Source organism: Myotis nattereri (genome assembly GCF_964212035.1).
Source record: "Myotis nattereri genome assembly, chromosome: 16".
NCBI lineage: Eukaryota > Metazoa > Chordata > Mammalia > Chiroptera > Vespertilionidae > Myotis > Myotis nattereri.
Window position 1 is genome coordinate 26,258,789 of NC_138091.1, and position 27,535 is coordinate 26,286,323.

The 27,535-nt window shown below is 41.4% G+C and overlaps 1 protein-coding gene across 2 annotated transcripts; it reads right to left on the reverse strand.

Moving 5' to 3' along the window:
- Positions 1-500: 500 nt before the first annotated feature.
- Positions 501-27,535, reverse strand: UTP6 (UTP6 small subunit processome component). Of its 2 annotated transcripts, XM_081109602.1 has the most exons (20): positions 27,325-27,535; positions 25,749-25,833; positions 22,607-22,648; positions 22,275-22,367; positions 20,247-20,294; positions 19,570-19,633; positions 17,757-17,875; positions 12,790-12,867; positions 11,765-11,846; positions 11,206-11,287; positions 9,925-10,109; positions 9,301-9,380; positions 8,866-8,943; positions 5,920-6,099; positions 4,712-4,792; positions 4,407-4,516; positions 3,570-3,636; positions 2,597-2,669; positions 1,491-1,673; positions 1,117-1,381 (listed from the first exon to the last, which is right to left on the reverse strand). In XM_081109602.1, the coding sequence occupies exons 1-19, from the start codon at positions 27,414-27,416 to the stop codon at positions 1,516-1,518; spliced, it is 1,797 nt and encodes a 598-aa protein (XP_080965728.1). In that variant the 5' UTR covers positions 27,417-27,535; the 3' UTR covers positions 1,117-1,381; positions 1,491-1,515. The 2 variants fall into 2 exon arrangements, with proteins under 2 accessions (XP_080965727.1, XP_080965728.1); XM_081109601.1 differs by having other exon boundaries at positions 501-1,673.

Sequence of the window (27,535 nt, forward strand, 5' to 3'; positions counted from 1 at the left end):
CCACTCTCTCTAAAAATCAATGGAAAAATATCCTCTCATGAGGATTAACAAAACAAAAAAGTTAACAGAAATCACACACTTAAAAACACATCTCTGGATGTCAAAAAAACAAAAACACCACACACACACACACACACTAAAAAAAACAGCTGGGGTAAATTATTTGCAATAAAGGAGAAACAAACTAAAGGTTAATGTTCTTAATATATAAATAACTCTTACAGATTAGGAAGAAAAAAGTTCAAAAAACTGTCAAAGACTGTAAGATGAGAACCAGAAAAAACACACTTTCATTAATGTCAAAGAAATGCACATGTCATTTTTCACCTACTAAAATAAAAAATATAAAATATCCACTGCAGCCAAAAGTGCTGACATTTTCATACATTGCTTGAAGTATTTTCATAAATTGCAAATTGGCAATTCATAATATTCCTTTAAAAAGTTATATCCTTTAATAATTCTGTCAGATGTCAATCTACTAAATAAATAACCAGAGATATAAAAAGATAAGAATCTTTATTAACAGCATTTATAATTTAAAAAAATTGCAAATGACAAGGGCCAACCACAGGGGATTAATAAAATAAGTAATGGCTCATCTATTTGAAGGAATACTATAAATTCAATGTTTTTAAGGCTATTTTAAAACCATTAAGTGAAACAAGTAAACTATACTGAATGCTTTTCCCAGTGACATTATGATAAAAATATAAAATACCAACTGCCTCCCCTGCTCCCAGAATGCCCTTCTCTGCTCCAAGCCATCCTCCATCATCGCCTTTGAAGTCCTTCTGAAGCTCTAATCTACTCCCTTTGGCCTGCCCTTTGGTTGCCAGGCCTTCCCCACAGTAAACATTTCTCTGCAGATCAGCCCCAGTGATAGAAGACACTTTTATAATGTCTTAATCTTCTTAAAGGACTTTTCCCCAATACCCAGCATCCTTCTCTGCTACTTCAGCCAGCTCTCAGGACATCCAGCTCTGTTCCTCCAACCCCTACCTCCATCCCAAAGAGCTTCCCTTCTTTCCTGCTTATGAATGACTGAATGAGTGATCTAAGAGAATAAATCCAATTCTGATCAAAGAAATCAAATTACTAAGTTTAACTCCAAATGATATGGCAGGATACTTTTATTTTCTTTCCATTATTCTATTCTCACCATATTTTCTGCAAGAGATGCATACCATGCATACTTTTATAAAAGGAGAGAATAAACAAACAGAACTGAACTTTCTCCAAATTTCAACCCACCCCAAGGTTGAGATTAGAGATACTCTAAACAGTGTGTGATTTCCACATATTTTGGAAAACATTCAGAACCTACAGTAGATTCAGCCTCAACAAGTAGCCTCTGACCACGAAACAGCAGTTCTCTTTCCTGGAATTAAAGATTAACACAAAATTAAAACATATCTCAAAATCCTGTCTGCAAATTGCAGACGAATTCCTAACAAAACCTGCCCAGAGGGCTCACAATACTATTTTACAAGGTTGGCTGTGGTCTTCCTCTTTTCACAAATGGCCAGCTTGATGCATAGCATGTTTAGCTACAAACGCCTCTGCTGATTCTCCCTGCAACATTTTCATGGCTCGCCAATAGATCTGTCCGCAGTTCTCAGGTCTACCAAGGGGGTGGTTCAATTCTTCTTTGATGTAATCCATCCAAAGATCTTGAAAGGGAACCAAAAACTTACTATAAACATATAATTAGATAAAGGACGCGGCTCTATTAGGTAAACTTAATTATTTAATATCAATGTACCACAAGATTTCTAAGAAACTTAACTTCTTGTGATTTCCATAGAACCCTATGTGAAACAATACCTCATCATCTTTACACTAGATATAACAAAACTATTTTTTTAAGTAGAAAACTTCACTTTTATCATAGTAATCTATATATTTTACAAACTCAAATAGACTAAATATTTTGGAGGCAGAATTTTGTTGAGTCTCTTTCAAGGTGAAACTGACCTCAATGAGTTCACTATAACCCTGTTACCATGCTTAACAAAACTTGTTTGGGTTAGTAAACAAGTTTTTTCATGCACTCCATCAGAAGGTCTGTTGAAACCTCTTAAGAACTAATGCATTTTTTAAAATGTGGATTTAACAACTACACATGTCAGTTTTTGAGTGCGAATTTACATGCCATACCTACACCCAGAAGTATGGTTTGCAAGTCCTATACATGAGGACAATGCGGCAACAGTCATTGACAACTAACGTCAATTAGCGTGCCACCACCCCTTTACTGTAACTCCCATTCCTTTTTGTTCTGACCACATTATTAACCTTTCCCCTACAAATGCCACATTTTTAAAAGAAAACAAACCAATCAAATCTCCCTCTATTCAAGAATTAATAGAAGACCTATGGACTCTTGAGCTTGTGAACTTGAATTAATAAGTAAAGTTTTATCTGCAGTACTTATGTAGCAAGTGAGGGAACAGGCAGGGCAAGGATGCAAGTTTTATTCTCAAAGAGGGCCATGACCCAAAAGTTAAAAAACACTGTTTGTTCTAACCACACTGATAGGTTACAGATCACACATGCAAACAGACTTTTGTGTCTATAGCTAAAGTTTACTTACCAGAATCTACAGATCCAAACTCTCTCAAAGCCCTCTCATAATATTCTCTCAAGTTCGCCATTTTGCAGGATTCCTAACAAAAATAATCAGACAGTCTTGCCTCAAAACCTTAACTTATGATGTCACAAATTCATTTCAAACACATTGTTAAACTGCTACCATCTATTAGGTACTTGAAGAAGAGGAGGGTTGGGGCTTAAGATGAGCATAGCCTGGCTTTCAACTTATTCAGAGAAAAGTCATATGCATTTACCTCCAGAGTGAAGTAAAAGTTAGTGATAGAAAGCACTTTGCTATGGTAGCATGGAAAAAGCCTTAGTTCTCAGTGAGAGGAATATGGAAGCTTCACAGGAAAGTATATTTGAAAGCCCTGAGGGAGGAGTAGGATTGAAATAAATAAATGCAGAAGGTTCTACTCCCTATGGCTAGGGATGTCTTCCTTTTGAATACCTGGCCTCTAGCACAGTGGTTCTCAACCTTGGCTGCACATTAGAATCACCTGGGAATCTTGTTAAAATCCTGATTTCTGGGCCTCATCCTCCGGAAATTCTGTTTCTTTGTTATGGGGTGGGGCCACAACATTAGTAACAAATACGTGTGTGTGTGTGTGTGTACATATGTATGTATGTATATATGTATCAGAAGCAGTTACTGGGTGCCTACTCTTTACCTCATAACCCAATACAAGAGACAAACAGGATGCTGTGGAGGCAGAAACAGTGCCTCGCCCAGCCTGGTAGGGAGGGCTTCCTATAAGCGGTGACATCTAAGTATTCAATTTCCCGAGAGGTACTTTCTCTTCTTTGCCTGATTACCATTTCTAAACCATCTCTATGAAAAAAAGGGATTAGACAAAGGGACCAGAAATTTATATTGTATTATAATGAGCTTTTTAAATATTAAAATGCTGCCATAAATTAGTAACCACTAATCCATTTTCCCAGACAAGAAATGAATAGATAAGAACACTTACTTGCTCTTTTTCAAATTGGATTACTTTCCTGAAAAAAGCAACTGAAAATGGACGGCTTTCCTGTAAACTAAAAAGTAGAGGGGACACCGTTATCCTCCATAATGATAGCCACCGCCACCACAAAACGTGGTTCAATAAGAATCTGCCCACAATTCAATGCAAGGACTGGACTTAACCACCAGTCACTCAATGCTTCAATCTCCAATGATACTCTTCACCATCACCAAATTCTTTCCTCTCCAGCTTTCTTCCTGTTCTTTCTCACTTTCAGAGTCTTAAGTTCCCTCTTCTACTACATCCCAAGGTCTTTTGAAAGAGACCGATAATTCTACTTCTAAGAATATCTTCCAGGGTAATGGTTTCCAACATGGATATATTTGTGCAGAAATGTTCATCAAAGCAGTATTATTGTGCCAAATAACTTACGGCACATCTACAGAGTGGAATATCATATAGCTATTTTTAATAAATAATGTCTATGAAGAATTATTAATGACAGGGAAAAGGCCAGGCTTAATGTTCACCAATAAAAGTGATAAATAAAATGTAATTATAGTATAATTTCAAATTTGTGACAAATTTTAAGATGATATAGCAACATGAGTTTTTCTCTTGATGGAGGGATTAGAATGAATACTTAGTTATCTCTTTTTTCTTCTTCTTTTTCATAATAGGTATGACTTGCTTTTTTACTGTTCAAAAAAATAAATAAATAAAACTTGTTGAAAAGCCTCTGGGATTACTTCCTCAGATACTATTTGTGACACATGTAATCCGTGTATGAGGAGCTGCGTGTGGAGTGGAGAAACTAGTACAGCTATGGACATCTGTGAGTACCTTTTAAACACAGCTCTGGCCTTTTTGTTGCCACCGCTTCGATAAGCCCAATCCAGGTACTTTTCCTTCAAAGTGACTGAGTCAGCACCCGTGACAGCTAAGATAGCTTTCTACAATTCAAAAAAAAGACACAGCTGTGTGAGGAAATTTATAAATATCAAAACCCATTTTCCCAGAGCCATCCCAGGTTGCTCAATAAATAGTGCTTTAGGAAGAGCTGCTATAGAAATAACCCTAAAGCTAGCCAACCAGTAATCCTATCTGCTCATTCCCTACCCACTACAAAACTCAGAGCGGGCCTATACCTTATAGATGGCTTCAGTGTCTTCTTGGCTTTTGGCACCTTCACTCCACTCTGCCCAAGAAATCCACAATGGCAGACAAACCTGCTCATAATAAAAAAAAAGTTAGGAAATGAGAGCTTAGCACTACACTCTGAAAACTAGTCACTATAAAGACACGTTCCTCCTAAGACAATCATGGATTCATTCCCACTCTGTCCTCGCTTTGACAGAAGCCTCTGTGACCAGGAATGACATGCCAGAATACAGCCTTCTAAACAAGTCACCCAAAGCAATACTCTCCTGTTAACTCTAGTTCCCTTATGTTGGGGAATGTTGCCTATCTAGATATATAAAAGCCTAAGCTGCCGAACAACCAGTTGACCAATCGCTATGATGCACACTGACCACCAGGGGGCAGATGCTCAGCAGCTGCCCCCTGGTGGTCAATGTGCTCCCACAGCCAACCTCCCGCAGCTGGCCAACCTCCCATGGACCCCTTCCCCTGGCCAGCCGGCCCTGATCAGCCCTGATTGGGACTGGGCCAGATGGCCTCTATCCGCCCAATCACTGGTCAGGCCGAAGGTCCCTACCTGTGCACTAATTCGTGCACTGGGCCTCTAGTAGTTATTATAATTGATTATCTGTTAGTTAATTAACAGCCGATAGCTAGTCATACCTATACCTACGGAGGTCTCTGCTCTTTAGGGCCCACAACACAAGTACTAATTATCTAGGCTGAACTATTTAACCTTCACTCATGTCTCAGAGGCACACGCATATGAGCAATAAAATAAGTAAGATTTTTTTTCCCACTTTAACTTCTGGAATACTTTTTTCCTACTAATATAAAAGATTCACTGCAAAGCTTTAAGGTTTAGTCCGTTAACCTTTAAAGTTTAGAAATATACACGTGTTTTAAAAATCAGGCTTAAGCTCAGCTTTTGTAGCAAGTGAGAATATACTATTAATATTTCTCACTTGTAGGGTATCTAGATGGAATATAAAATTTTACATAGTCAATTTCCAAATAAAGAATTAGAAATAGGCCATTAAATGGAAGTAAATTTTTCTACTCTTGACCCTTAAATCACAAACGTACTCTAGGGCCAGCCCTCATGAGACAAGTACAAACATACTCTAGGGCCAGCTCTCACGAGACAAGTACACTCCAACTATGCTTTGGCTGAAATCTTGTAAGGTTTCCCAAACAGAATGAAACACTCACAGACCTGGGGTTTCAGGGACGCAAAGGCTTCTTTAAAAAGACTGGCTATGTCAGGGCTCCTGGAATCAATCAGCACCTGCAGCTTCATCTGCCACATCATCACAGAGTCTCTAAACAATTCAATCCCGGCCACTGCCACCTGCAGGGCTTCCTTAAGGAAGTCATGCTGCCGCAACAACTCAATCTGGATAAAACAAAGGATCAGTGGAAAATTAATACTGAGAGCTAAATTATCTATGTAGTGGGGGGGAAAGGAGGCAATAGTTTCAACAGCCTTGCCACTAAGCCTTTTACTATGGCTGCCAAACACGCACAAAGTGAACAATTTGCAAGTCCTCCTCCATTCCCTGCTCCTACTCCCAAGTGGTATCCAAAAATAGGGAAGAGGTGAAAATTAGAAGGCCTAAATAATTTAGATTGAAAGTTAAGTTTTTAATAAAATAGTTCACTATAATAAAACCCATATCCACCAAACAGAATATAAAAATCAATAAAGAGCTGGGCTGGTATGGCTTAGTGGTTGAGTGTCAACCCATGAACCAGTAGGTCACCCCTCCATTCCCCCGTCAGGGTACATGCCCAGATTGTGGGCTGGTCCCCAGTAGGGGGCATGCAGGAGGCAGCCGATCAATGATTCTCTGTCATCATTGAAGTTTCTCTCTCTCTCTCTCTCTCTCTCCCTTTTCTTTCCTCTCTGAAATCAATAAAAATATATATTTTTAAAAATCAGGAAAGATAAAACCAGTATTTGTGGGTTGGTAAGGAAACTAAAAGTTTATTCATTCAACCAGAGCTGAGCACACTATAAACTGGTACAATTTTTCTAAAACATAATTTGGCATTATGTAGCAAGAGTCATAAACATGTTTGTAACTTATACTTGGGAATTATATTTTAACAAATATGGCCCAAAAGTATATCAATAGAAGGAAATCTAATCTGTTCAAAAATGCTTGTATCCACACTATTTTATTTTTTAAAATATATTTTTATTGATTTCAGAGAGGAAGGGAGAGGGAGACAGAGATAGAAACATCAATGATGAGAGAGAATCATTGATCAGCTGCCTCCTGCAAACCCCACAATGGGGATTGAGCCCACAATCAGGGCATGTGCCCTGACCAGGAATCGAACCATCACCTCCTGACTCATAGGTCGACGCTCAACCACTGAGCCACGCCAGCCAGGCAACACACTATTTTAACAAGGGGGAAAAACCTAAATCCAATTCAATTTTATAAAATTGTGAAACAGCAAATAAAAGGGGAGTATATAATCCATTCACTCAGCAAGATTTTTATTGCATGCTGTATTTGCTAAATTCAATCATGAGAATATCAGGTGCATTCTCTACCACCCACAGAGCCTCTAGTCTAGCAGTTTGATATGTGCCATGACAGAAAAAGCATCATTGCTATCGAAGTATAAAGCATGGTTTACGGCAGTGATGAGAAAGGCCTCCAACCAATAAAGAAGCACCATTTAGACTTAAGAAAAAGCAGGCATTAGTCAAGTGAAAGCAGAGATTCCAGGCAGCATATGCAAGAGGCTGAAGGTGAGAGACAGCTTGGATACAAAAGGAAATCCAAGTTTAGAATGGCTGGAGGAGTGGGATGTAAACTGCAGGGCTGGCAAAAGAGGCTGGAAATACAGGCAGGGGCCAAATTAATGACACTGAGCAGCTTTACCCAAAGGACAGTGGCAAGCCACAGAATAATCTGATAATCAATTTTAAAAGAACATTCGGTGGGGATTCATCTGGACAAAGGATGGATGTAGAAATCAGCAAAGCATTTTAAGTTCAGCGGCAGTATGTTGAGGCACTCTCATTAAAGGCAAGGTCACTGAATGAGCGATGAAGTGATAGGGTTAGGAAGAACAAAATGAGAGATTTGGAGAGCAGAGGATGTTTAAAATAGCCAGAGTGGTGAATGGCAAAATAAGCAATAAGGACAGAGTGTGACTGCCAAGACAATACTCAAAGCAAAGCCCATCTGGATATACAGGGTGGGACTGTCGTCCAGCATTCAATAACTCGAATTGGGGCGGCTGAACTCACCCAGGTCTGGGCTTTTTGCCAGATAGATGCTATAGCGGGAGAAGGGCACCTCAGTAGTGGTATAATATAATAGTCTACTGTACAGGATATGCACCATGTAAGTATACGTAGGAAGTATTTTTGAATGTTAATGTAAAAATAATAGAATACAAAATAGCAAAACATTAGTTGTAATTATATAAAAATTGTATACTGATATGAAACAGGAGTTATACAAATCAAAGGCACTAAACAAATATAAAGATTTTGGTCCTTTTTTTCCCTCCAAAGGTATTTAAATACACTAACACGTTCATTATCTCATGTTATGCTCGCAACAACTCTGTGACATGGCAAAAACAAGGAATGCTATCACTATTTTAAAATCAAACTCAGAAAGGTTAAGTGATTTGCCCAAGTCACCTCGCTCTTCAGTGGCAAAACCTGATCTAGAACTATGTACTCCTAAGCACATGACTCTGGTCTCTGCAATAATCCTTACCCACCCGGGGGTAGGAATGGGTTAATATGCCTCCTACTAGAATGTCAGCTTCTGAAACAGAGGGAACACATCGAATGTGTTTTAATTGCACCAAAGGTTAACCTGGGCCAGGCATTTAGACTAAAGCTAGGAAAGGCATGTTCAGTAAAAGATGGAAGTGTGGACAAACCAACCCAAACAGTGACTCCTGGTTCTGAGTGTTTCCCGCTCTATAACATTCTTCCCTTTACTGGTACAGGTTTCATTTTGTCATACAACTAACACTGAGAGCCAAATGTAAATACTCTCTACATCCACATACCAAACTTCCAAATGGCCTTAGTCACATACCATGTGTATCACAATGACACCAGCACGAACCCACTGGAACTGAATACATATAATTGCAGGGAATGTGTTGGTGTCCTTACCCACTGCTTGTAGAGGAATTCTGGTAGAAGTCTGAGTTCATGTGCCTTCTTGAATGCAGTCATGGTCCTTTCCAGCCTCTGGAACCAGAAAAATGCCTCACTTCATCACAAAGATCCCAGCAGAGGCTGCTGGCCTCTGATAGGAACAAATGCAGTTTCGCACATTTATGAGAGCTGGGAGAAGGGACTGAGGTGGTTTCACTTATGATCAGATGAGCTGGACAGCTGCCCCAAGCACAGCCCAGCAAGAGAGCACCTCCCGACCCAGGGACCAGGATAAGGGCAAAGCAGACTCAGACCTTCAGAATGACAGGTCACTCAAGGAGAAAGAGCAATAAGCATGAGCTTCTTGGAAACTGTCCCAGGCCCCAAAACAGTCTGTCCTTCTTTCAAAAGGTAGTCACTTTCTCCTCAGCCCTGTGACCACGTCCTTACCTGACCTCTGAGGGACCGATTACTTGTCTTCTTAGCAAATCTTTCCAAGCAAAAGCTGATGTAACACTTCCACATGGCCTCTGAAAACGTCAGAAAGATTCCACTGATCAATCACCAATTCTTAGTTTAACAATCATCATACATCTTTCCTTTGAAGGGAAAACTCCTCTGAAGAAGGGATTAAACTAATCTCATGGAGGAGTGGAGGGGAATAGCTATTCTGATTACAGCCAATAAACCATCTCAAACACTGGGGAAAAAACAACTGAGTAATGACATAAATATAAAAATCGAAAACCATGTTATATATGCCCTCTTAATACTTCAATATTACAAAATTAGGAAGTAATCTATATTAAAAGATAATTAAGGAATTATAATTAAACAATCTTCCTAATATCACTTCCCCAAATAAGTGAATACATACATATATATATCACTACTGTCAAGGAAGGTCATAAAACCTTCATCTTTCACCACCAGAGAAAGAACAGGCTGGAAAGCCAAGTACACTGTGGACTACCGGAGATTCCTGAAAGCGACCTGGTCACGGGAACGGGAGCTTCGGTCTCCCGTCATGAACACCACCGCTCCCACACCGCACCGTGGTTTGGTGCAGCTCACCTGTAGGGAGAGTCTGGACTGCCTCTTCGTACACAGCGCAGCAGCGCTCCTCCCTCCGGCCCATCTCCAGTGCTCGGGCTTGCTTTGTCGCAGGCTGCTCTTCTCCTGGCTGTGGCTGGATCTCTAATTCTCGCCGTGCCACGTAATCCCAAGTGAGAGGGTCATCTGTGTGCAGAGCCTGAAGGCTGGAAAACAGCTTACTGGCATGAATCCTATGGCAGGAGACTGATTCAGATATCCAAAAGACAGTTCCCTATGCTCTATAAATGTATCCAAGGCAGCCCTTTAACAATCCGATACCATAAACAGGCTCTTCAGGTTACCTTCACACTCACGGTATAAATTTTGTCTATGGATGATCAGAGTTGTCGCCATTTATTAGGTTTCAGTGTTAACGTTCAAGTTAGCTCTCAAAGTCAAATCAGCAGGGAGGTACGAGGACACAATCCTCCTTGAGCCCTGGAGAACCTTAGTATATCCAGGCTCTTGCATTTTTAAAATAAAGGCAGAGAAAAAGCAATACCTAATCCTTTACCAAAACCCTGAAGCTGTCTAAAGAGAAAACAGATCCACATTCTGCTTTATCTCCTGTAAAGGAAGGGGTACTACCTCAGAGTGGAGTACCCACAGGTAGGCTCCAAGTAATTCACAACCATATAACTAGAATTAAAGAATAAAGTGCCCTAGCTGTTTTGACTCAGTGGATAGAGCGTTGGCCTGTGGACCAAAGGGTACTGGGCTCGATTCTGGTCAAGAGCACATATCTTGGTTGCAGGCTCCTCCCCGGCCCGGGCCCTGGTCTGGGCTTGTGCAAGAGGCAACCAACCAATGTGTTTCTCTCACATCAATATTTCTCTGTCTTCCCCTCTCTCTTCTACTCTCTCTAAAAATCAATGGAAAAATATTCTCAGGTGAGGATTAAAAATAAATAAATAAAGTCACCTGCAGAACTCAACAATAAACATTCATGAGTACAACTCTCATTTTACACACACAAGACATGCCAGGAAAGCAGAAATACAGATTTTTATAAAAATTATAGGATTTACTTATTTTTGAATAAAGGCAAAGTATTTTCCAAGGGAAGCCAGTAGTGAGTCAAACAACTTCTTCAGGAATATATATTTTTAATATGATTTACTATGGTACAATGGTCCTACAACGAGGATTCCCTCCAAGGATTTAGTGTGGTATCTTCTTCCCCACTTTGTAAATATCCAACCACAAACCCTTACCACAAAATAAGAACAACCATATCCACCTTTCCACTATTTTACTTACTCATCATAAATTTCCTTTTGCAGATTTTTAGCAAAATCGAATAGCTGTGCAATTGAAAGCAGTGACACATGAAATTCTGCACCTAAAATTTAAAAAGTGGGAGAGAAATTAAGACTCTGAAGTATCACCTTACTCTAAAAGTACCACCTTCCTGATGTATTGAAGTTAGTTTGTTTTAAATTGAGAAATAGGACAAAGCAGAAAAAAAAGATCACCCATAGTATCATTACACAAGCAAAGCCATTATTTATATTTTGGAGTATTTATAAGTACTTGTAGCTTTATTCTAAACTTCTTAAGGGCATAAAGAAATGTATTAAATCATCTATTTCAACTCCCCACATGAATTAAGTACTAAATAAAAACTTATTGAAATGTTCAAGTATATCCTAGGGGCAATAAGTTTTCTGAAAGAAATAGGACACTATTCCTACAATCAGAGTTTTATACATATTCTAATAGAATTTTTAACAAATTTTCAAAATTAGCTAAAGGTCTTCCTCATTATAAGTAAACTGTTTCACTTTCCATCATAAATAGATTTTCAAAACATACCTACCTTTAATTATGTTTATGGAATTTTTGTAGATGATCCGTGCCAACTCACCCGTAAGGATTTCTTCAGGATAATCAAGATTTCCCTAAAGAGTGTTATATTGAATGTAACTTAACAGGTAGTTGAAGTAAGTAGAAAAAGAATAGGATAAAAATGAACTGTCCTAGACTACCTGTGCCATATAATCTCTGGCAAATCACATCACTCTCTGACAATTCCCTCACTTAGAAAATGTGTAGTTGAATAAGACCGCTAATCTTCGAACTCCTGGAGTGGTGTGGAATCATTTGGCTTAAGGCCTCACTCCCCATTTAGACCAGAATAGGTCAAATTTTACAGGCCCTATTGACCCTTCTATGTACAACTCTATTTGTATGAAAAATTTCAGAACCCTGGCCAAGTAGCTCAATTGGTTAGAGCATCGTCCCAATACACCAAGTTTGTTGGTTCGATCCCTGGTCAGGGCACATACAAGAATCAACCAATGAATATATAAATAAGTGGAACAACAAATGGATGTTTCTCTCGCTCTCTTTCTCCCTTCCTCTCTCTCTCTCTAAAAATCAATTAATTTTTTTTTAATTTCAGAGTTCAAAACCACAACAATAGATGATAGCAAAGTTCCTTTTTCAGTTCTAACATTCTGAAACTTCTTTCTTTAAAACTATTCTGTCACATAAAAAATTATATAAAAAAGGAGACTGGAAACCACACATTTCATAACCTTTTTCAAGCTCCATTAATACATCACTTCATGAAATCATAAAGTATTAAAGAGTAGCATTTGGCCATTCCATCAGTAATAATTTTGAGGATCACTACATTAGTCCAAATGTCTATTTTTATAGCATAAAATTCCATTTTTATTACTAAGCCCACTTTACCAGGTCAACTCCAGACTCATCTCAAAGTTTCCAAATATGACATTAAATTGGAAAGAAAAATACATTCCAAAGATTTTTCTCTTACACCTAAGCAGCTCAAAACACTATACATTTTTAATAAGTTACAACACATTAGGCTCTTACCAAATCCATTTTGGCTTTCTCAAATTCTTCCTTTTCCTTCCCCAATTTCTCAGCATGCATCAGCTCCATCCTGAAGTACTACGGAAGGGAAATGATGAACTGAAAAGCTTTGGAGATAACTTTTTTTTAATTAGAAACATAGAAGACGCCCTTTTTTTAGCCATAATAACTGGATCTGGGAAAGCCTGGGGGAGTGGTATATCTGCTATGAAACTAGCTGGCACTGACAAGGAGGGAGATTCTGTGATGGTGGAACAGTTCTGTATCTTGATTGCAATGGCTACACAAATCTACACAGGCGAGGAGAAAAAGAAATATGTGCACATTATACCAATAATAATTTCTTGGCTTTGATGTTATACTACTTTGCTATTATAAAATGTAACCATCAGGGAAAAATGAGTAGTATATGGTACACAGGACCTCACTGTATTATCTTTGTAACTTGCTGAGAATCTGTAATTATTTTGAAGTAAAAATCAATGGCAAACATATAATATCAGGTATACAAAGAGAAACTAATGCATGATTAACATGATTTGCTAATGATGTACTACAATCCTAATGTAGGGGTTCTCCATACCCTTTTAGGTGGTCTGCAAGATGTAAATTACTTTCATAATAATACTAACATATTCCTTGCCTTTTACTCTTACTATATTAAGAGTTTAAAGTTTTTCAGAGACTATACAATGGGCCCTATCACCTAGACCAGTGGTCGGCAAAGTGCAGCTGGGCAAACCGCGGCTCACGAGCCACACGCGGCTCTTTGGCCCCTTCAGTGTGGCTCTTCCACAAAATACTGGCACTTCCACAAAATACCGACTTCTGTGCATGGGCCACAAAGTTTCAATCGCACTGTACGTGCGCACCCGCACGTGGTATTTTGTGCAAGAGCCACACTGAAGGGGCCAAAGAGCTGCATGTGGCTCGTGAGCCGTGGTTTGCAGACCACAGACCTAGACCAGTGGTTCTCAACCTTGGCTGCACATTAGAATCACCTGGGAATCTTGTTAAAATCCTGATTTCTGGGCCTCATCATTAGTAACAAAGAAACAGAAGTTCTGGAGGATGAGGCCCAGAAATCAGGATTTTAACAAGATTCCCAGGTGATTCTAATGTGCAGCCAAGGCTGAGAACCACTGCCCTAGGCTGAATGCCAAAGGCGATCTGAGAATCCAGCTGTCCTCTATAAGTCAGGTATCCGAGGCATTACCAAAAATGTGTAATGCCATTCTTCTTTTTCAACTTTGTTTTAGAAGAGCTTTCATCTAAAAAGAATTAATTTGTATTAACATATCATGCATTTATTTTTAAATAACTATTGTTAGGTTTCTTGGTTTTAATTTTCAATGAAGTAAAAACTGATAGCTATAACCCATATAAACAAAGACCTTTGAGGTCCTCAGTAATTTAAGATTGAAAGAAGACCAAAATGTTTGAACACCACTACTTATAGATCAATATAGACTAACATGGAACTATATTCATTATATCCTCCTATATAATAAAAGGCTAATATGCAAATTGTCCCCTTGGGAGTTCAACCAACTGGGAGTTCGACCTCTCACTATGATGGGCGCTGACCACCAGGGGGCGGCACAGAATGAAGAAAGGCCCTGGCCAGCGGCCAGCAGCCAGGGGAAGGAAGGCCTCAGCCGGCAGCCAGCAGCTGGCAGCCTGGGGAAGGAAGGCCCCGATCTACCCTGATCACCGGCCAGGCTTAGGGACCCTACCCATGCACAAATTTTGTGCACCGGGCCTCTAGTATTTGATAAAAATACAGAACACAAGAATGTTATAGTCCTACTTTTCAGAAATAAAACCTGTTTTAAATATCTGTAATTGGCATAAAGTATGGGTGATAAGAATACTTTTCCTGTTACTTTTTCATAGAATTGTTTTCTATGAAATAATAAATTCTAATTATTTTTGATAAGAATAAACAATAAATCTATTCCCATTTTAGAAAATACAAGTATGAACATTTATTGAAAGCCTCCAAAAAACATGTAAAATAATAACATGGGGGTGGGGGTGGGGGTGGGATAGAGGCGGAAGAGAGGGGAAATAAATGGTGATGGGGAAAAAATAAAAATACCATACAATAACCCTCTAACAGCAGGGAAGACTGATTCTTACAAATAGTTTTTCAATAAAAATAATCAAGGCAGCAAAGGAATGTCTAGTAGAATATGAAAAACAAAGGAAATCAAGAGTACAATATAAGCCCTAACCAGTTTGGCTCAGTGGATAGAGCGCCGGCCTACGGACTCAGGGGCAGGTTCGATTCCGGTCAAGGGCATGTACCTTGGTTTCAGGCACATTCCCAGTAGGGAGTGTGCAGGAGGCAGCTGATCGATGTTTCTCTCTCATCGATGTTTCTAACTCTCTATCCCTCTCCCTCTCTGTAAAAAAAAAAATCAATGAAATGTATTTAAAAAAAAAGAGTACAATATAAAACATCATTAAATTACTGTAAGACAAAAAAAAATATGGTTGGGACAGCTACAATACCTATTAGCATGAAAACCCATTATCTTTTTCCCCTCAGCATGGAGGTCTAATTTTCATTTGAAGACTAAATACCTCAGAAAACGGTGCAAAGTTTCCAATAATGCACCATTTCCAACATTTGTTTGGTTTTCTCTCATCAAAAGTACAGCCATCATTGTCCCAGTGTACCTCTCCAAGGGGAAGTAAGTCTACCAAGGAGGGAAGAAAGTACCTACCTCAAGAAAAAGAGACAAAGAGAATGAGAAGAAAATGGAAAAGGAAGGGGAAGAGAAGGCAAAAGGGGGTAAGTGGGTGGAGGTGGAAGAGAAGTGGAAGAAAAGGACAGGAAGGAGGGAGAGAGGCTAAGAGAAGTGAATGGGAGGAAGGGCAGGAGGGAAGGAGGGAGAGAGGGAAGAAAAAAATAAGAACAAAGGTATAAACATGGCTGAACCCCTGCCCCCCGACTGAAAAAGGTAAGGTCCAGTTCCCTACCCCTCCCAACCATAATGGGCAGGTAGGAGCTTTAATGTCTCACTAACAACCTAGAACAGCGGTTCTCAACCTGTGGGTCGCAACCCCTTTGGCGGACGCATAACCCTTTCACAGGGATCGCCTAAGACAGCCGTGGGCAAAGTACGGCCCGCAGGCCAGATCCGGCCTGTTTGAAATGAATAAAACTAAAAAAAAAAAAAAAAAAAAAAAAGACCGTACCCTTTTATGTAATGACTAGGGGCCCGGTGCACGAAATTCGTGCACTGGGTGTGGGGGGGGGAGAGGGGGGGGGAGAGTGTCCCTCAGCCCAGCCTGCCCCCTCTCACATACTGGAAGCCCTCAGGCGTTGACCCCCATCACCCTCCGATCGCCTGATCGGCCCCTTGCCCAGGCCTGACACCTCCGCCAGAGGCGTCAGGCTTGGACAGGGGACCCCCATCTCCCCCGGATCACTGGCTCTGGCCCCCGCCCAGGCCTGAGGCCTCTGGCCCAGGAATCATGCCTGGGCAGGGGACCCCCATCTCCCTCTGATCGCTTGCTCCACCCCCCGCCCAATCCTGACGCCTCTGACCCAGGCTTCAGGCCTGGGCAAGGGGACTATCATATCCCCCCAATCCCCGGCTCTGCCCCCCACCCAGGCCTGATGCCTCAGCCAGAGGAGTTGACCCTCATCACCCTCCGATCACCAATCACTGGATCGGCCCCTTGACCAGGCCTGAGGCCTCCGGCAGAGGTGTCAGGCCTGGGCAGGGGACCCCCAGCTCCCTGCGGTTGCAGGCTCCGCCCCTGCCCAGGCCTAATGCCTCTAGCCTAGGCGTCCGGCCCAGGCAGCGGGGACCTGCAGTGGCAGCGGGGGGCGCCGCGATCGTGGGCTTCGCTTTAGGCCCAGGCAAGGGACCCCTAGCTCCCGGGACTGCCAGCTTCGACCGTGCCCAGCTCGTATCGCTGGCTCCACCCCTACTTCCTGCTATCACTGGCCAGGGCGGCAAAGGCGCCTGATTCTCCGATCATGGCTGGGGGGCAGGGCAAAGGCGGCCCCAGGGTTTGCCCTGCCCCTCAGCTCTTACCTCCCCCCTGGGTTTCTGATCACTGTCAGTGGCAGGGGGCTTCTTCCTGCTTTCCCTTTCGCCTCCCTGCATTGTGCCTACATATGCAAATTAGCCGCCATCTTGTTGGCAGTTAACTGCCAATCTTAGTTGGCAGTTAATTTGCATATAGCCCTGATTAGCCAATGAAAACGGTATCGCCGTACGCCAATTACCATTTTTTTCTTTTATTAGTGTAGATGTTTACTTTGAATTTATATTAGTTCACACAAACACTCCATCCATGCTTTTGTTCCGGCCCTCGGGTCCAGTTTAAGAACCCATTGTGGCCCTCGAGTCAAAAAGTTTGCCCACCCCTGGCCTAAGACCATCCTGCATATCAGATATTAACATTACGATGCATAACAGTAGCAACATTACAGTTATGTAGCAATGAAAATAATTATATGGTTGGGTCACAACATGAGGAACTGTATTTAAAGGGCCAGAAGGTTGAGAACCACTGACCTAGAAGATGCACAGGGTCAAAACCTACTACTGGCCGAAACCGGTTTGGCTCAGTGGATAGAGCGTCGGCCTGCGGACTGAAAGGTCCCAGGTTCGATTCCGGTCAAGGGCATGTACCTTGGTTGAGGGCACATCCCCGGTGGGAGAAGTGCAGGAGGCAGCTGATTGATGTTTCTCTCTCATCGATGTTTCTAACTCTCTATCTCTCTCCATTCCTCTCTGTAAAAAATCAATAAAATATATTTAAAAAAAAAAAACAAAAAAACCTACTACTGGCCAAAATATACCCTCCTAGCCCCCTTTCTCCAGCAACTCCCTACTAACCACTAGCCTCTGTAATTCCAAGTTTTTTTTAACTTAAAGAATGTGTGTCTCCAGAGGACCAAAGTGAGACATCACTCTCATGGAATGAACACACACACTCACTTCTTGATAAAGTTTTGCAGACTGGGGATGAAAGCGCAGAGCTCGAAGAAAGAGTTGTCTTGCACTTTCTGAAGACAAGCGATCTTCCATTTCCCATTTGGCCGCCATAATCCACAAAGCTATAAATGAAAACATCAGACTTCATTTTAATAAAGTAACTAACTTAGGCACACACACAAAAAATGAATGCTCCAATTTTAATACTGAAAGAATTTTTTAATCCTATCAAAAGAGGAAGGAAAAGGAGAGAGGGAGTTTGTAATGGTTATCTGTATTGTTGCTTTATCTAAAATTACAAAGAATAAAATTACAAAGAATATCCTAAAGAAAACAGGTAAATATTAACATCTAAAAGTAGTTATTATCGCCAAAACCGGTTTGGCTAAGTGGATAGAGCGTCGGCCTGCGGACTGAAAGGTCCCGGGTTCGATTCCGGTCAAGGGCATGTACCTTGGTTGCAGGCACATCCCCAGTGGGAGATGTGCAAGAGGCAGCTGATCGATGTTTCTCTCTCATCGATGTTTCTAACTCTCTATCTCTCTTCCTCTCTGTGAAAAATCAATAAAATATATTTTTAAAAATAAATAAATAAATAAATAAATAAAAGTAGTTATTATGGTTCTATTACTATTTCATCAGATCTAATGTCAACATCATTTGAAGTCACATAGAAATTTTAAAAGTGATAAAATGCTGGAAAAAAATTGTGCATCTTAGAATCAATGAAATAAAATTATTTTCCTCTTTTCTCTAATTAAAATAGTCCATAATTTTTTTAAATGGCTCATAATTTTTAAAATAAATTTTTATCATACCTGCTGGGAATAAAGGCTTAAAAAACAAAACTTTGTCCTTCTAGATGGGAAATTAAACTTGAGTTTGCATTCTAACCATTTCCCTATAAACTTAATAAAGGTTAGCAAGATTACCTTTGGTAAAAGTGACCTATGGCCCTAACCGGTTTGGCTCAGTGGCTAGAGCATCAGCCTGTGGACTGAAGGGTCCCAGGTTCGATTCCAGTCAAGGGCATGTACCTTGGTTGTGGGCACATCCCCAGTAGGGGGTGTGCAGGAGGCAGCTGATCGATGTTTCTCTCTATCCCTCTCCCTTCCTCTGTGTAGAAAATCAATAAAATACATTTAAAAAAAAAAAAAGTGACCTATGGTTGGTAACCACATCTGGACTAGGCTAGGGTCCTGAAGCTATGCCCATCCATGGGTCTTCTAAGCCAGAGTGGCTCCTCTACCCACTTATCCCCTCACACCTGAACCGTTACTAGCCTCTGAAGTGCCAGCAGCACTCTACTGAAGAAAGGCACCTACGCTGTCCTGCTGTATTCTTCTGAATAAACTCGTGCCAAATGTAGCCTAATTGAGACTCATGTGTTGTAAAATATCTAGGGGAGCCTAATACTTGAGAACAGGCACAGGAGCAGCTCCACTGTAAAATAATGTGCCATCACACAGTATACACAAGAGAAGTGTTTCTCTTACAAAACATGAGCACCTACTCTGTGCCAGTCATTCTTATAAATCTGTATTAATCTTTTCCCCTGGAAGTTTCTTAAAACCTTAAATAATACTGCCTTCAAACAGAATGTCCCTCAAAGGACCAAAGAGTTTCTTTTACAGATGTAACGCCTGACACAGTACACAGCAGGCAGAGGTGAACGAAGAAGCAGTTACTCAGGAACCAAGTCTCCTGAGGCGAGTACCTAAGCTCACGTCCTCAAAGTAAGTTTTTAGATTTATCAGGAAAATAGTATGCATCTACATAAAAGGTAGAAAAAGAACTGACAAGGATTTCACCATACCTGGTTTGTTTGAATGAATGGCCAACATGGCAGAGAATACCTTGCTAAGTTGAGCTTTGGTAGCCTGAAATGAGGAAGAAAAATTATACTTCCTACACAGCAAAATCACTGCTACTAATCTCTAAGTGATCTGTCCTGTACCCCTACCATCTATAAAATCCAGTAGGGCTATCATTAGGGGCATGTAAGCATACAAAGGCACTCACAGTTTTCTTCTACTTAAACCACTGTACCTAAATATCCTAAATATAAAATAAATTTAAAAAAATTCAGACCCCGGCTGGGTAGCTCAGTTGGTTGGAGAGTTGTCCCGATGCACTCGGGTTGTGGGTTCGATCTCCAAGCAGGACACATACAAGACTCTCTCTCACTCTCTCTCTTTCTCTCTCTTTCCCCTTCCCTCCCTCCCTCTCTCAAAAATAAATAAAATTTAAAAAATTTGTTTTCAACTTTAATGAACATAAAGATCATTTTCTTTTCAACTGAATTGAAAGCCACTGAATCATTCAGATATGCAAATATTACACTAAAGTTCAGCCTTCTTGGGTTCTTTTCCCATTTGTTCACCCTAACACCTTTGGAGACAACATGGAATTCAGTAGTCAAGTATGGGGCTTAAAAGGCCAACTAACTAAAAGAAGGAAGGAGGGAGCAAGACACGCTGTCCAAATACTCACCCATTTCTTACAGAAGACTACATAGGATAGCCAAAGTTGAACATCATCCTGCAAGAAAAGCAATGTAATAAGCTGCCTGAATTTGAACTTTATATTTAAAACAACTTTGAAACAATGGCAGATTTCAGAAAATCTCATCAGTTATGACACCCTTTAGTGCAGTGGTCGGCAAACTGCAGCCCCTTGAGTGTGGCTCTTCCACAAAATACCACGTGCGGGCGCGCACGTACACTGCAATTGAAACTTCGCCGCCACACTGAAGGGGCCAAAGAGCCCCATGTGGCTCGCGAGTTTAGTATATTAGGCTCTTCCTCATCAAGGCCTTAGATCTCTTAACCACAACAACTCAATCTGTTTCCTACTCCCACCTACCATGCTCCAAGACAAAATTTGTTGTCCATCCAATTTGTTCAATGCAGTTTTTAAATGGTCTCAATCAAGAATAGCAACCCAGCCCAAGCTGGTTTGGCTCAGTGGATAGAGCGTCAGCCCAAGGACTAAAGGGTCTCAGGTTCAATTCCGGTCAAGGGCACATTCCTCGGTTGGAGGCTCAATCCCAAGCCTGGGGTGCGAGCAGCCGGTCGGGGCATGTGTGGGAGGCGACCAATCTATGTGTTTCTCTCACATAGATGTTTCTCTCTCTGTCTCTCCCCCTTCCTTCCACACTCTAAAAATCAATGGAGCCCTGGCTAGTTTGGCTCTGCAGATAGAGGATAGGAAAGAGGACTGAAGGTCCCTGGGTTCAATTCCAGTCAAGGGTACATGCCTGGATTGTGGGCCCGATCCCCAGTGGGGGGGCGTGCAGGAGGCAGTCAATCAATGATTCCCTCTCATCACTGATGTTTCTCTCTCTCCCTTCCATCTCTGAAATCAATAAAAATGTACATATTAAAAAAAAATGTATATATTAAAAAATAATAATAAAATAAAAATCAATGGAAAAATAGCCCTGGGTTTGGATTACCAAAAAAATTAAAAAGAATAGCAACCCAAAATTTGTCATTCCAAGGAATCCAAAGTACTTCCCATGTAACCTATAATAAAAGCGTACTATGCTAATTAGACCAGACAGCAAAATGACCTTCTGGGCGACCTTCCGGACAAAGCCAGGGCCGAGGTCAGCCGCCGCAGCTGTGAGGGCCAAGCCCCTTTGCACAAATTTCATGCATCGGGCCTCTAGTGTATATAATATGTCCCAGTCCCAGAGCTGAACTTGAAGAAAATCAAGTTACTGAGATACTGTCCCTACTCTAAGCATTTATCTTCCCACATCTAAGTCTTTCCTTAGAGATATCAAAACAACTTTCTGAACCTTAATTATGTATCAAATCCACTGCTTTAAGCACCATCCTCACAGAATAACTATAAAGTAATGAGATCAATTTTTTTTATACATATATATTTCTTTATTGATTTCAGAGAGGAAGGGAGAGGGAGAGATAGAAACATCAATGATGAGAGAGAATCATTGATCAGCTGCCCACTACACACCTCCTACTGGGGATCGAGCCCACAACCCGGGCACATGCCCTTGGCCGGAATCTAACCTGGAACCCTTCAGTCTGCTGGCCGACACTCTATCCACTGAGCCAAACCAGCTAGGGTGAGATCAATTTTCTTAATGGTTTAATAAGTGGTTTCAAGTAATGATACCATCATTAGAATAAGTACTGAGACACCCAAGGTAAGAATAGAAATAGACAATACACTGGAATATCCACGTCATAATATGTATAATACATATCTTCACATCTCTTTTTTTTTTTTTTAATATATATTTTAATGATTTTTTACAGAGAGGAAGGGAGAAAGATAGAGAGTTAGAAACATCGATGAGAGAGAATCATCGATCAGCTGCCTCCTGCACATCTCCTACTGGGGATATACCCGCACCGCAACCCAGGTACATGCCCTTGACTGGAATCGAACCTGGGACCTCTCAGTCCGCAGGCCGACGCTCTATGCACTGAGCCAAACCGGTTTCGGCTCTTCACATCTCTTACAGTTAAGCAAGCTCTGATCACTTACTTTCCACTTTGCTGAAGCTCGTCGGAATATGCCTTGTACCCGGTGTACAATAGAATTCTCAATCTCATCCTTCTTAAATGAATACCCGATGCGCTAAAAAGAACATAAAGAAAAAACCAAAGCCTCAGTTTAATTACATTTATCCAAAGCTGCATTCCTACTTGGTCATTCAACAGTACTGACAGAGAAAGCAAATAGTTACAAACATCCATTATGAGTACATCATCATGCAACTTACCAATGCCAACTGCTTCCCAAACCCAAGTTCTAGCTATAGAGCCACCCTATTTCATTCGATATTTTTGCAAACTTCCAGAAAATCATCTACTTACAGCTCTTCTTCTCTGGATCAGCTCCAGAAAATTAATTTCATACTGTGGAAGAAAAACATACCAAAAAAAGACAAAAATAAGAAAAATTATAACATTTTATATATGTAGGAAATATCATTTAGCTAAAATCAGGAATAGAAAGTGGAAGGTAATTTGCTATCAAAAAGCATCATCTACAGTAAATGTCTAGCATTCACTGAAAATTCACCTTACTTCTACAAAACTGAAAAACACACATATGCCCTAGCTGATATGGCTCAGGTGGACAGAGCACAGACCCTCAAACTCAAGGGTCTCAGGCTCGATTCCAGGCAAGGGCATGTACCTCGGTTGCAGGGAGCATGTGGGAGGCAACCAATTGATGTGTCTCTCACATCAGTGTTTCTTTCTCCCCCCGCCGCCCCCCCACTTTCTCCTTCCTTTCCACTCTCTCTAGCAATCAGTGGAAAAAATATCCTCAGGTGAGGATTAAAAAATACTAAAAATAAAATGCCTCTTATACCTCATAGCAAGTTTATATGATTGTGTACAAATGGGGGATGTGGAAATATATGTAAGTGTGTGTTTATATATGTTTTTAATCTACTTATTTCAGTCATACTCTCTTGTAAAACTAAACAAATCAATCTAATCCACACACAATTCTTTTTATTCATATTCCTCTATTTGTACTGCCTTTATTATTTTTTTTATTAAGTTATTACACATATGTCCTTATCCCCACATTACCCCCCAACCCCTTACCCCCCTGACATCTGTGTCCGTTGGTTAGGCCTATATGCTAGCATATAAGTCCTTTGGTTGATCTCTCCCCCTTGCCCCCACCCTCCCCTACCTTCCCTCTGAGGTTTGACGGTCTGACTGATGCTTCTCTGTCTCTGGATCTGTTTTTGTTCATCAGTTTATGTTGTTCTCACCCAATTCTTAAATATTTGAAGAGTGAAGTGATTTGCCACTTCTTAAGTCTCCTGACAGTTAAACACCTCTACTTCCTTCAATAAATCGTCCTAGAACGAGGTTTCCATCCTGGCTGCCTTCCAATCAACCTTTCAAAGTCCTTCTTAAATGTAGTCTTGAGCTTAACACACTGCTTGCTTCACACTTTTTTTCAAACCAACATCTTCTGAGTGCCTACTACTTGCAATATCCTCTGTTCAACTTACCCAACACCCTACTTTCATTAACATAATCCATTAAATTCTGTTTTTTGACATAATATGCTCATGGCTGATTTTAAGTTAGCAACTTACTATGAGCCCTAGAACCTCTTTCAAATACAAGACTCTTAGCCAGGTTGTATATATCGTTAGGATTTTGTTGTGATTTTTTAATATGTTTATGATTTTAGAAAACGAGAGGGAGAAAAACATCAATAAGCGAGACACATCAATCAGATACCTTCTGCACACTCCCTCCTGGGAATCAAGCCCACAACCTGGGCATGTGCCCTGACCAGGAATCGACCCTGCAACCCCTTGGTGCACAGGATGATGTTCAACCAACTGAGCCACACCAGCCAGGGCCCATTAGTTTTGTTTAATTCAAGCTCAGAACCTTTAGTCTTATAACATTTCATCTTGTTATTGGGTTCTTTCTGAATCCTGATTTTGTCATCCAACATATTAGCTATTCTCCCCCATCTGAAAATTAGTCTACATGTATATATATATACTTTTTAAATATATTTTTATTCATTTCAGAAAGGAAGGGAGAGGGAGACATAGAAACATCAATGATGAAAGATTCATTGATTGGCTGCTTCCTGCACACCACCTACTGGGGATCGAGCCCACAAACCAGGCATGTGCCCTTGACTGGGAATCGAACCATGATCTCCTGGTTCATAGGTCAACACGCAACCACTGAGCCACTCCAGCCGGGCTAGCATATATATTTTATCTTCACTCAAATCTTCTATTCATTTACAGGACTGAAGAATCTTGTGGCAACCTCTTTCTAAATTGACAGACTTACAGACACATAAGCATAAACTTTCCAGCCAGCTACTATCATCAAACTCACTCTTCTTTTTTTCCCCCATAAGAGATAGTCTATCAGAAATTAATGAAAGATCTTATACGCATCAGAGGCCTGGTGCACGGATTCTTGCAAGAGTGGGGTCCCTCGGCCTGGCCTGCACTCTCTCACAATCCAGGACCCCTTGGGAGATATCGGATAGCCAGTTTCGGCCCGATCCCCGCAGGCCCGATCCAGACAGGAGGGAGCCCGATCCTGTGCGTTGAGCTTCTGTCCCCTGATGGTCAGTGAACATCATAGCAACCGGTCGACCGGTCATTTGGTCATTTAAGCTTTTATATGTATAGATACTAGAGGCCCGGCGCACAACATTGGTGCAGGGCGGGGGGGGGGGGGGGGAGGGAAGAAGGGGGTCCTTTAGCCCGGCCTATGTCCTCTCACAGTCCGGGACCCCTCGGGGTATGTCTGACTGCTGGCTTAGGCCCCTAAGTCAGACATACCTCTCACAGTCCGGGCCTCTTGCAGTCCAGCACCCCTCACTCCTTACCGCCCATCTGCTGTGGAGGCGAGAGAAGGCTCCCACCACCGCCACTGTGCTCGCCAGCCATTAGCCCAGCTTCTGGCTCAGCAGCACTCCCCCACTTTGGGAGCACACTGACCACCAGGGGGCAGCTCCCGCATTGAGCGTCTGCCCCCTGGTGGTCATAGCATGTCATAGCAACCGGTCATTCCACCATTCAGTCAACTTGCATATTCCGGTTTCATTATATAGGATGCAATACCTATGGATACAGATAACAGGTGGTAAAGGCCTGGGGTGGGGCGGGAATAGGTGGAAGGGAGTAATGGGGACGGGGGACATCTGTAATACTCTCAACAATAAAGACTTTTTTAAAAGAGTCTGTCAAGTCGCTTGCTGAAATCCTGATACACAATGTGGTGTCTTTGGCAGTCTCTGATCTACTAACTCCATAAAAAACAAATAAAGGTTGTTTGCCAAGAACTAAAGCTTTAGTGGAGCAATGCTGTTCTCAAACCACCTTTTTTGTTCATAAATTACCTGTCTAATCATCAGTTCTAGAACTTCATTGAAAATTGACATCAAGCTGGCCGTTCAATTAATTTAAAATGTGTGAGATTAAAAGTCATGAAATTATTCACTTACTTGAACATAATTGATAAAGTCTTCCTTACAAAGAGCTCTTCGCTGTATTTTGTATTCTAGATCTGAAGCCTTCTTAATGATAGCCCTGAGGAGAAAGCCATTTAAAATGTAACACTTGAAAAGAGCAAAGCTTAGCCCTAGCCAGTTTCGATCAATGGATAGAGGGTCAGCCTGTGGACTGAAGGGTCCCAGGTTCGATTCCAGTCAAGAGCACATGCCTGGTTGCCAGCTCGATCCCCAGTGGGGGGCATGCAGGAGGCAGCGAATCAATGATTCTCTCTCATCGTTGATGTTTCAATCTTTCTCTCCCTCTCCCTTCCTCTCTCTGCAATCAATAAAAAAGTATTTTTTTAAAAAGCAAAGCTTAAATAACTATGAGTTTTATTAAGTCTCTTATTTTTTATATATTTAAAACATATTTACCAAAACATATAATTCCCAATTATCCTTCATAAGCAAGTATTCTCTTACATGATTACTTCTGTGTTCTTAAGGGCATCAGGATATATTTTTAAACTTTCATGAAAATCATCTTAATTGCCAGAACCACTAACATTCCCACCAGCAAAAAACTAAAACAAAAAAAACCAATCTTAAATATTTTGCATTATTTATATTTGGCATTAATAAAGATTCCTTTTACTCCAAATTCAGGTCACTTAAATTTTAATAATAATCAACTATCTTTCCTAAATTCCTCTTACTTCTGAGTTCCCAACATGCAGACTAAACACACACACACACACACACACACACACACACACACCAAAACCTAGATTGTCTCAACATAGAAAGGTTTATTATTTCTACAAGGACTTACGAGAGAAGACTCTGTATTCAGCTAAGGAATACACACACAAAATGTGCATTTTGGGAGAATACAAGATATGCAAGACCAATAATTGTCTCTAGTTAATAACAACATTCACTGAGCCCTTATTCAGAGTCCACACTGATACGTTACATTTCATTAACGATGTTTACTTTAAGGGTTCCCCTAATCACATTAATACATTCACAGTCATTGTAAAATGAAGAAACAGTGGCAGAAAACCATTTAAAACTATTAGACTTAATGTTAACCAATGACTGAGTGCCCATTTTATGCCAGACATTGTTGGCTAAGCCCTGGGGCAGGACAGGAAATTGAATTAAATGGGCCCCGTCCTCAAGTCTTGTTGGAAAGACTTATCTGCTCCTCCGGGGTGCCCTCGTGCCCTCTCCGCATCCCCAGAGCATCTCGGGTCACCGCACAGTACACACCGCACTGCGATCCGAGCGCGTCTCCCCCACCACCCGCAGGGCAGCCGGCGCCTGATGGGCAGAGATCCTGGTCTTATCACCTTTACAGCCCCAAGACCCGGCTCCCTGAAGGGCTGTCAGTATGCGGGACGGGTCCCCTTGCAGTAAAATGAGAAGTTAATTCTAGGCATCGTCAACATCTAGAGACGGGCTTCCGCCACGTTAGGAAAATAAACACCAGTCAGGTGCTCCCATCCCTGGCCCCGGCACACAGGCACGCTCGCGCCGCAACCTCCCCTCGGCCCGCCCCAGCGCTTCTCCGTCCTCAGCTCACTTTATCTCCGCATGACTGAACAGTCCGATGCGCTCCAGCTGCTCCAACTCCGGGAGCCGGTCCTCTATGCGTTCCTGGATGATCTCCGCCATGAGGTCCGAACCCTAGAACCCCACCAAGCGCCTCTCAACTTCCGGCACGCGCTGGAAGGGCCCACCTATTCCGGAGACCCGGCCCAGACGCTCGCACGTGCTGACGTAACGTGCGCTCT

Coding starts and splice junctions, on each gene's coding strand:
- UTP6 (XM_081109601.1), bottom strand. CDS start 27,416: ATGGCGGAGATCATCCAGGAACGCATAGAGGACCGGCTCCCGGAGTTG. Junction 3,637..4,406: donor GCCAGAGCTGTGTTTAAAAG/GTACTCACAGAT, acceptor TCTACTTTTTAG/TTTACAGGAAAGCCGTCCAT. Junction 1,674..2,596: donor GTTTGGATCTGTAGATTCTG/GTAAGTAAACTT, acceptor TTCCCTTTCAAG/ATCTTTGGATGGATTACATC.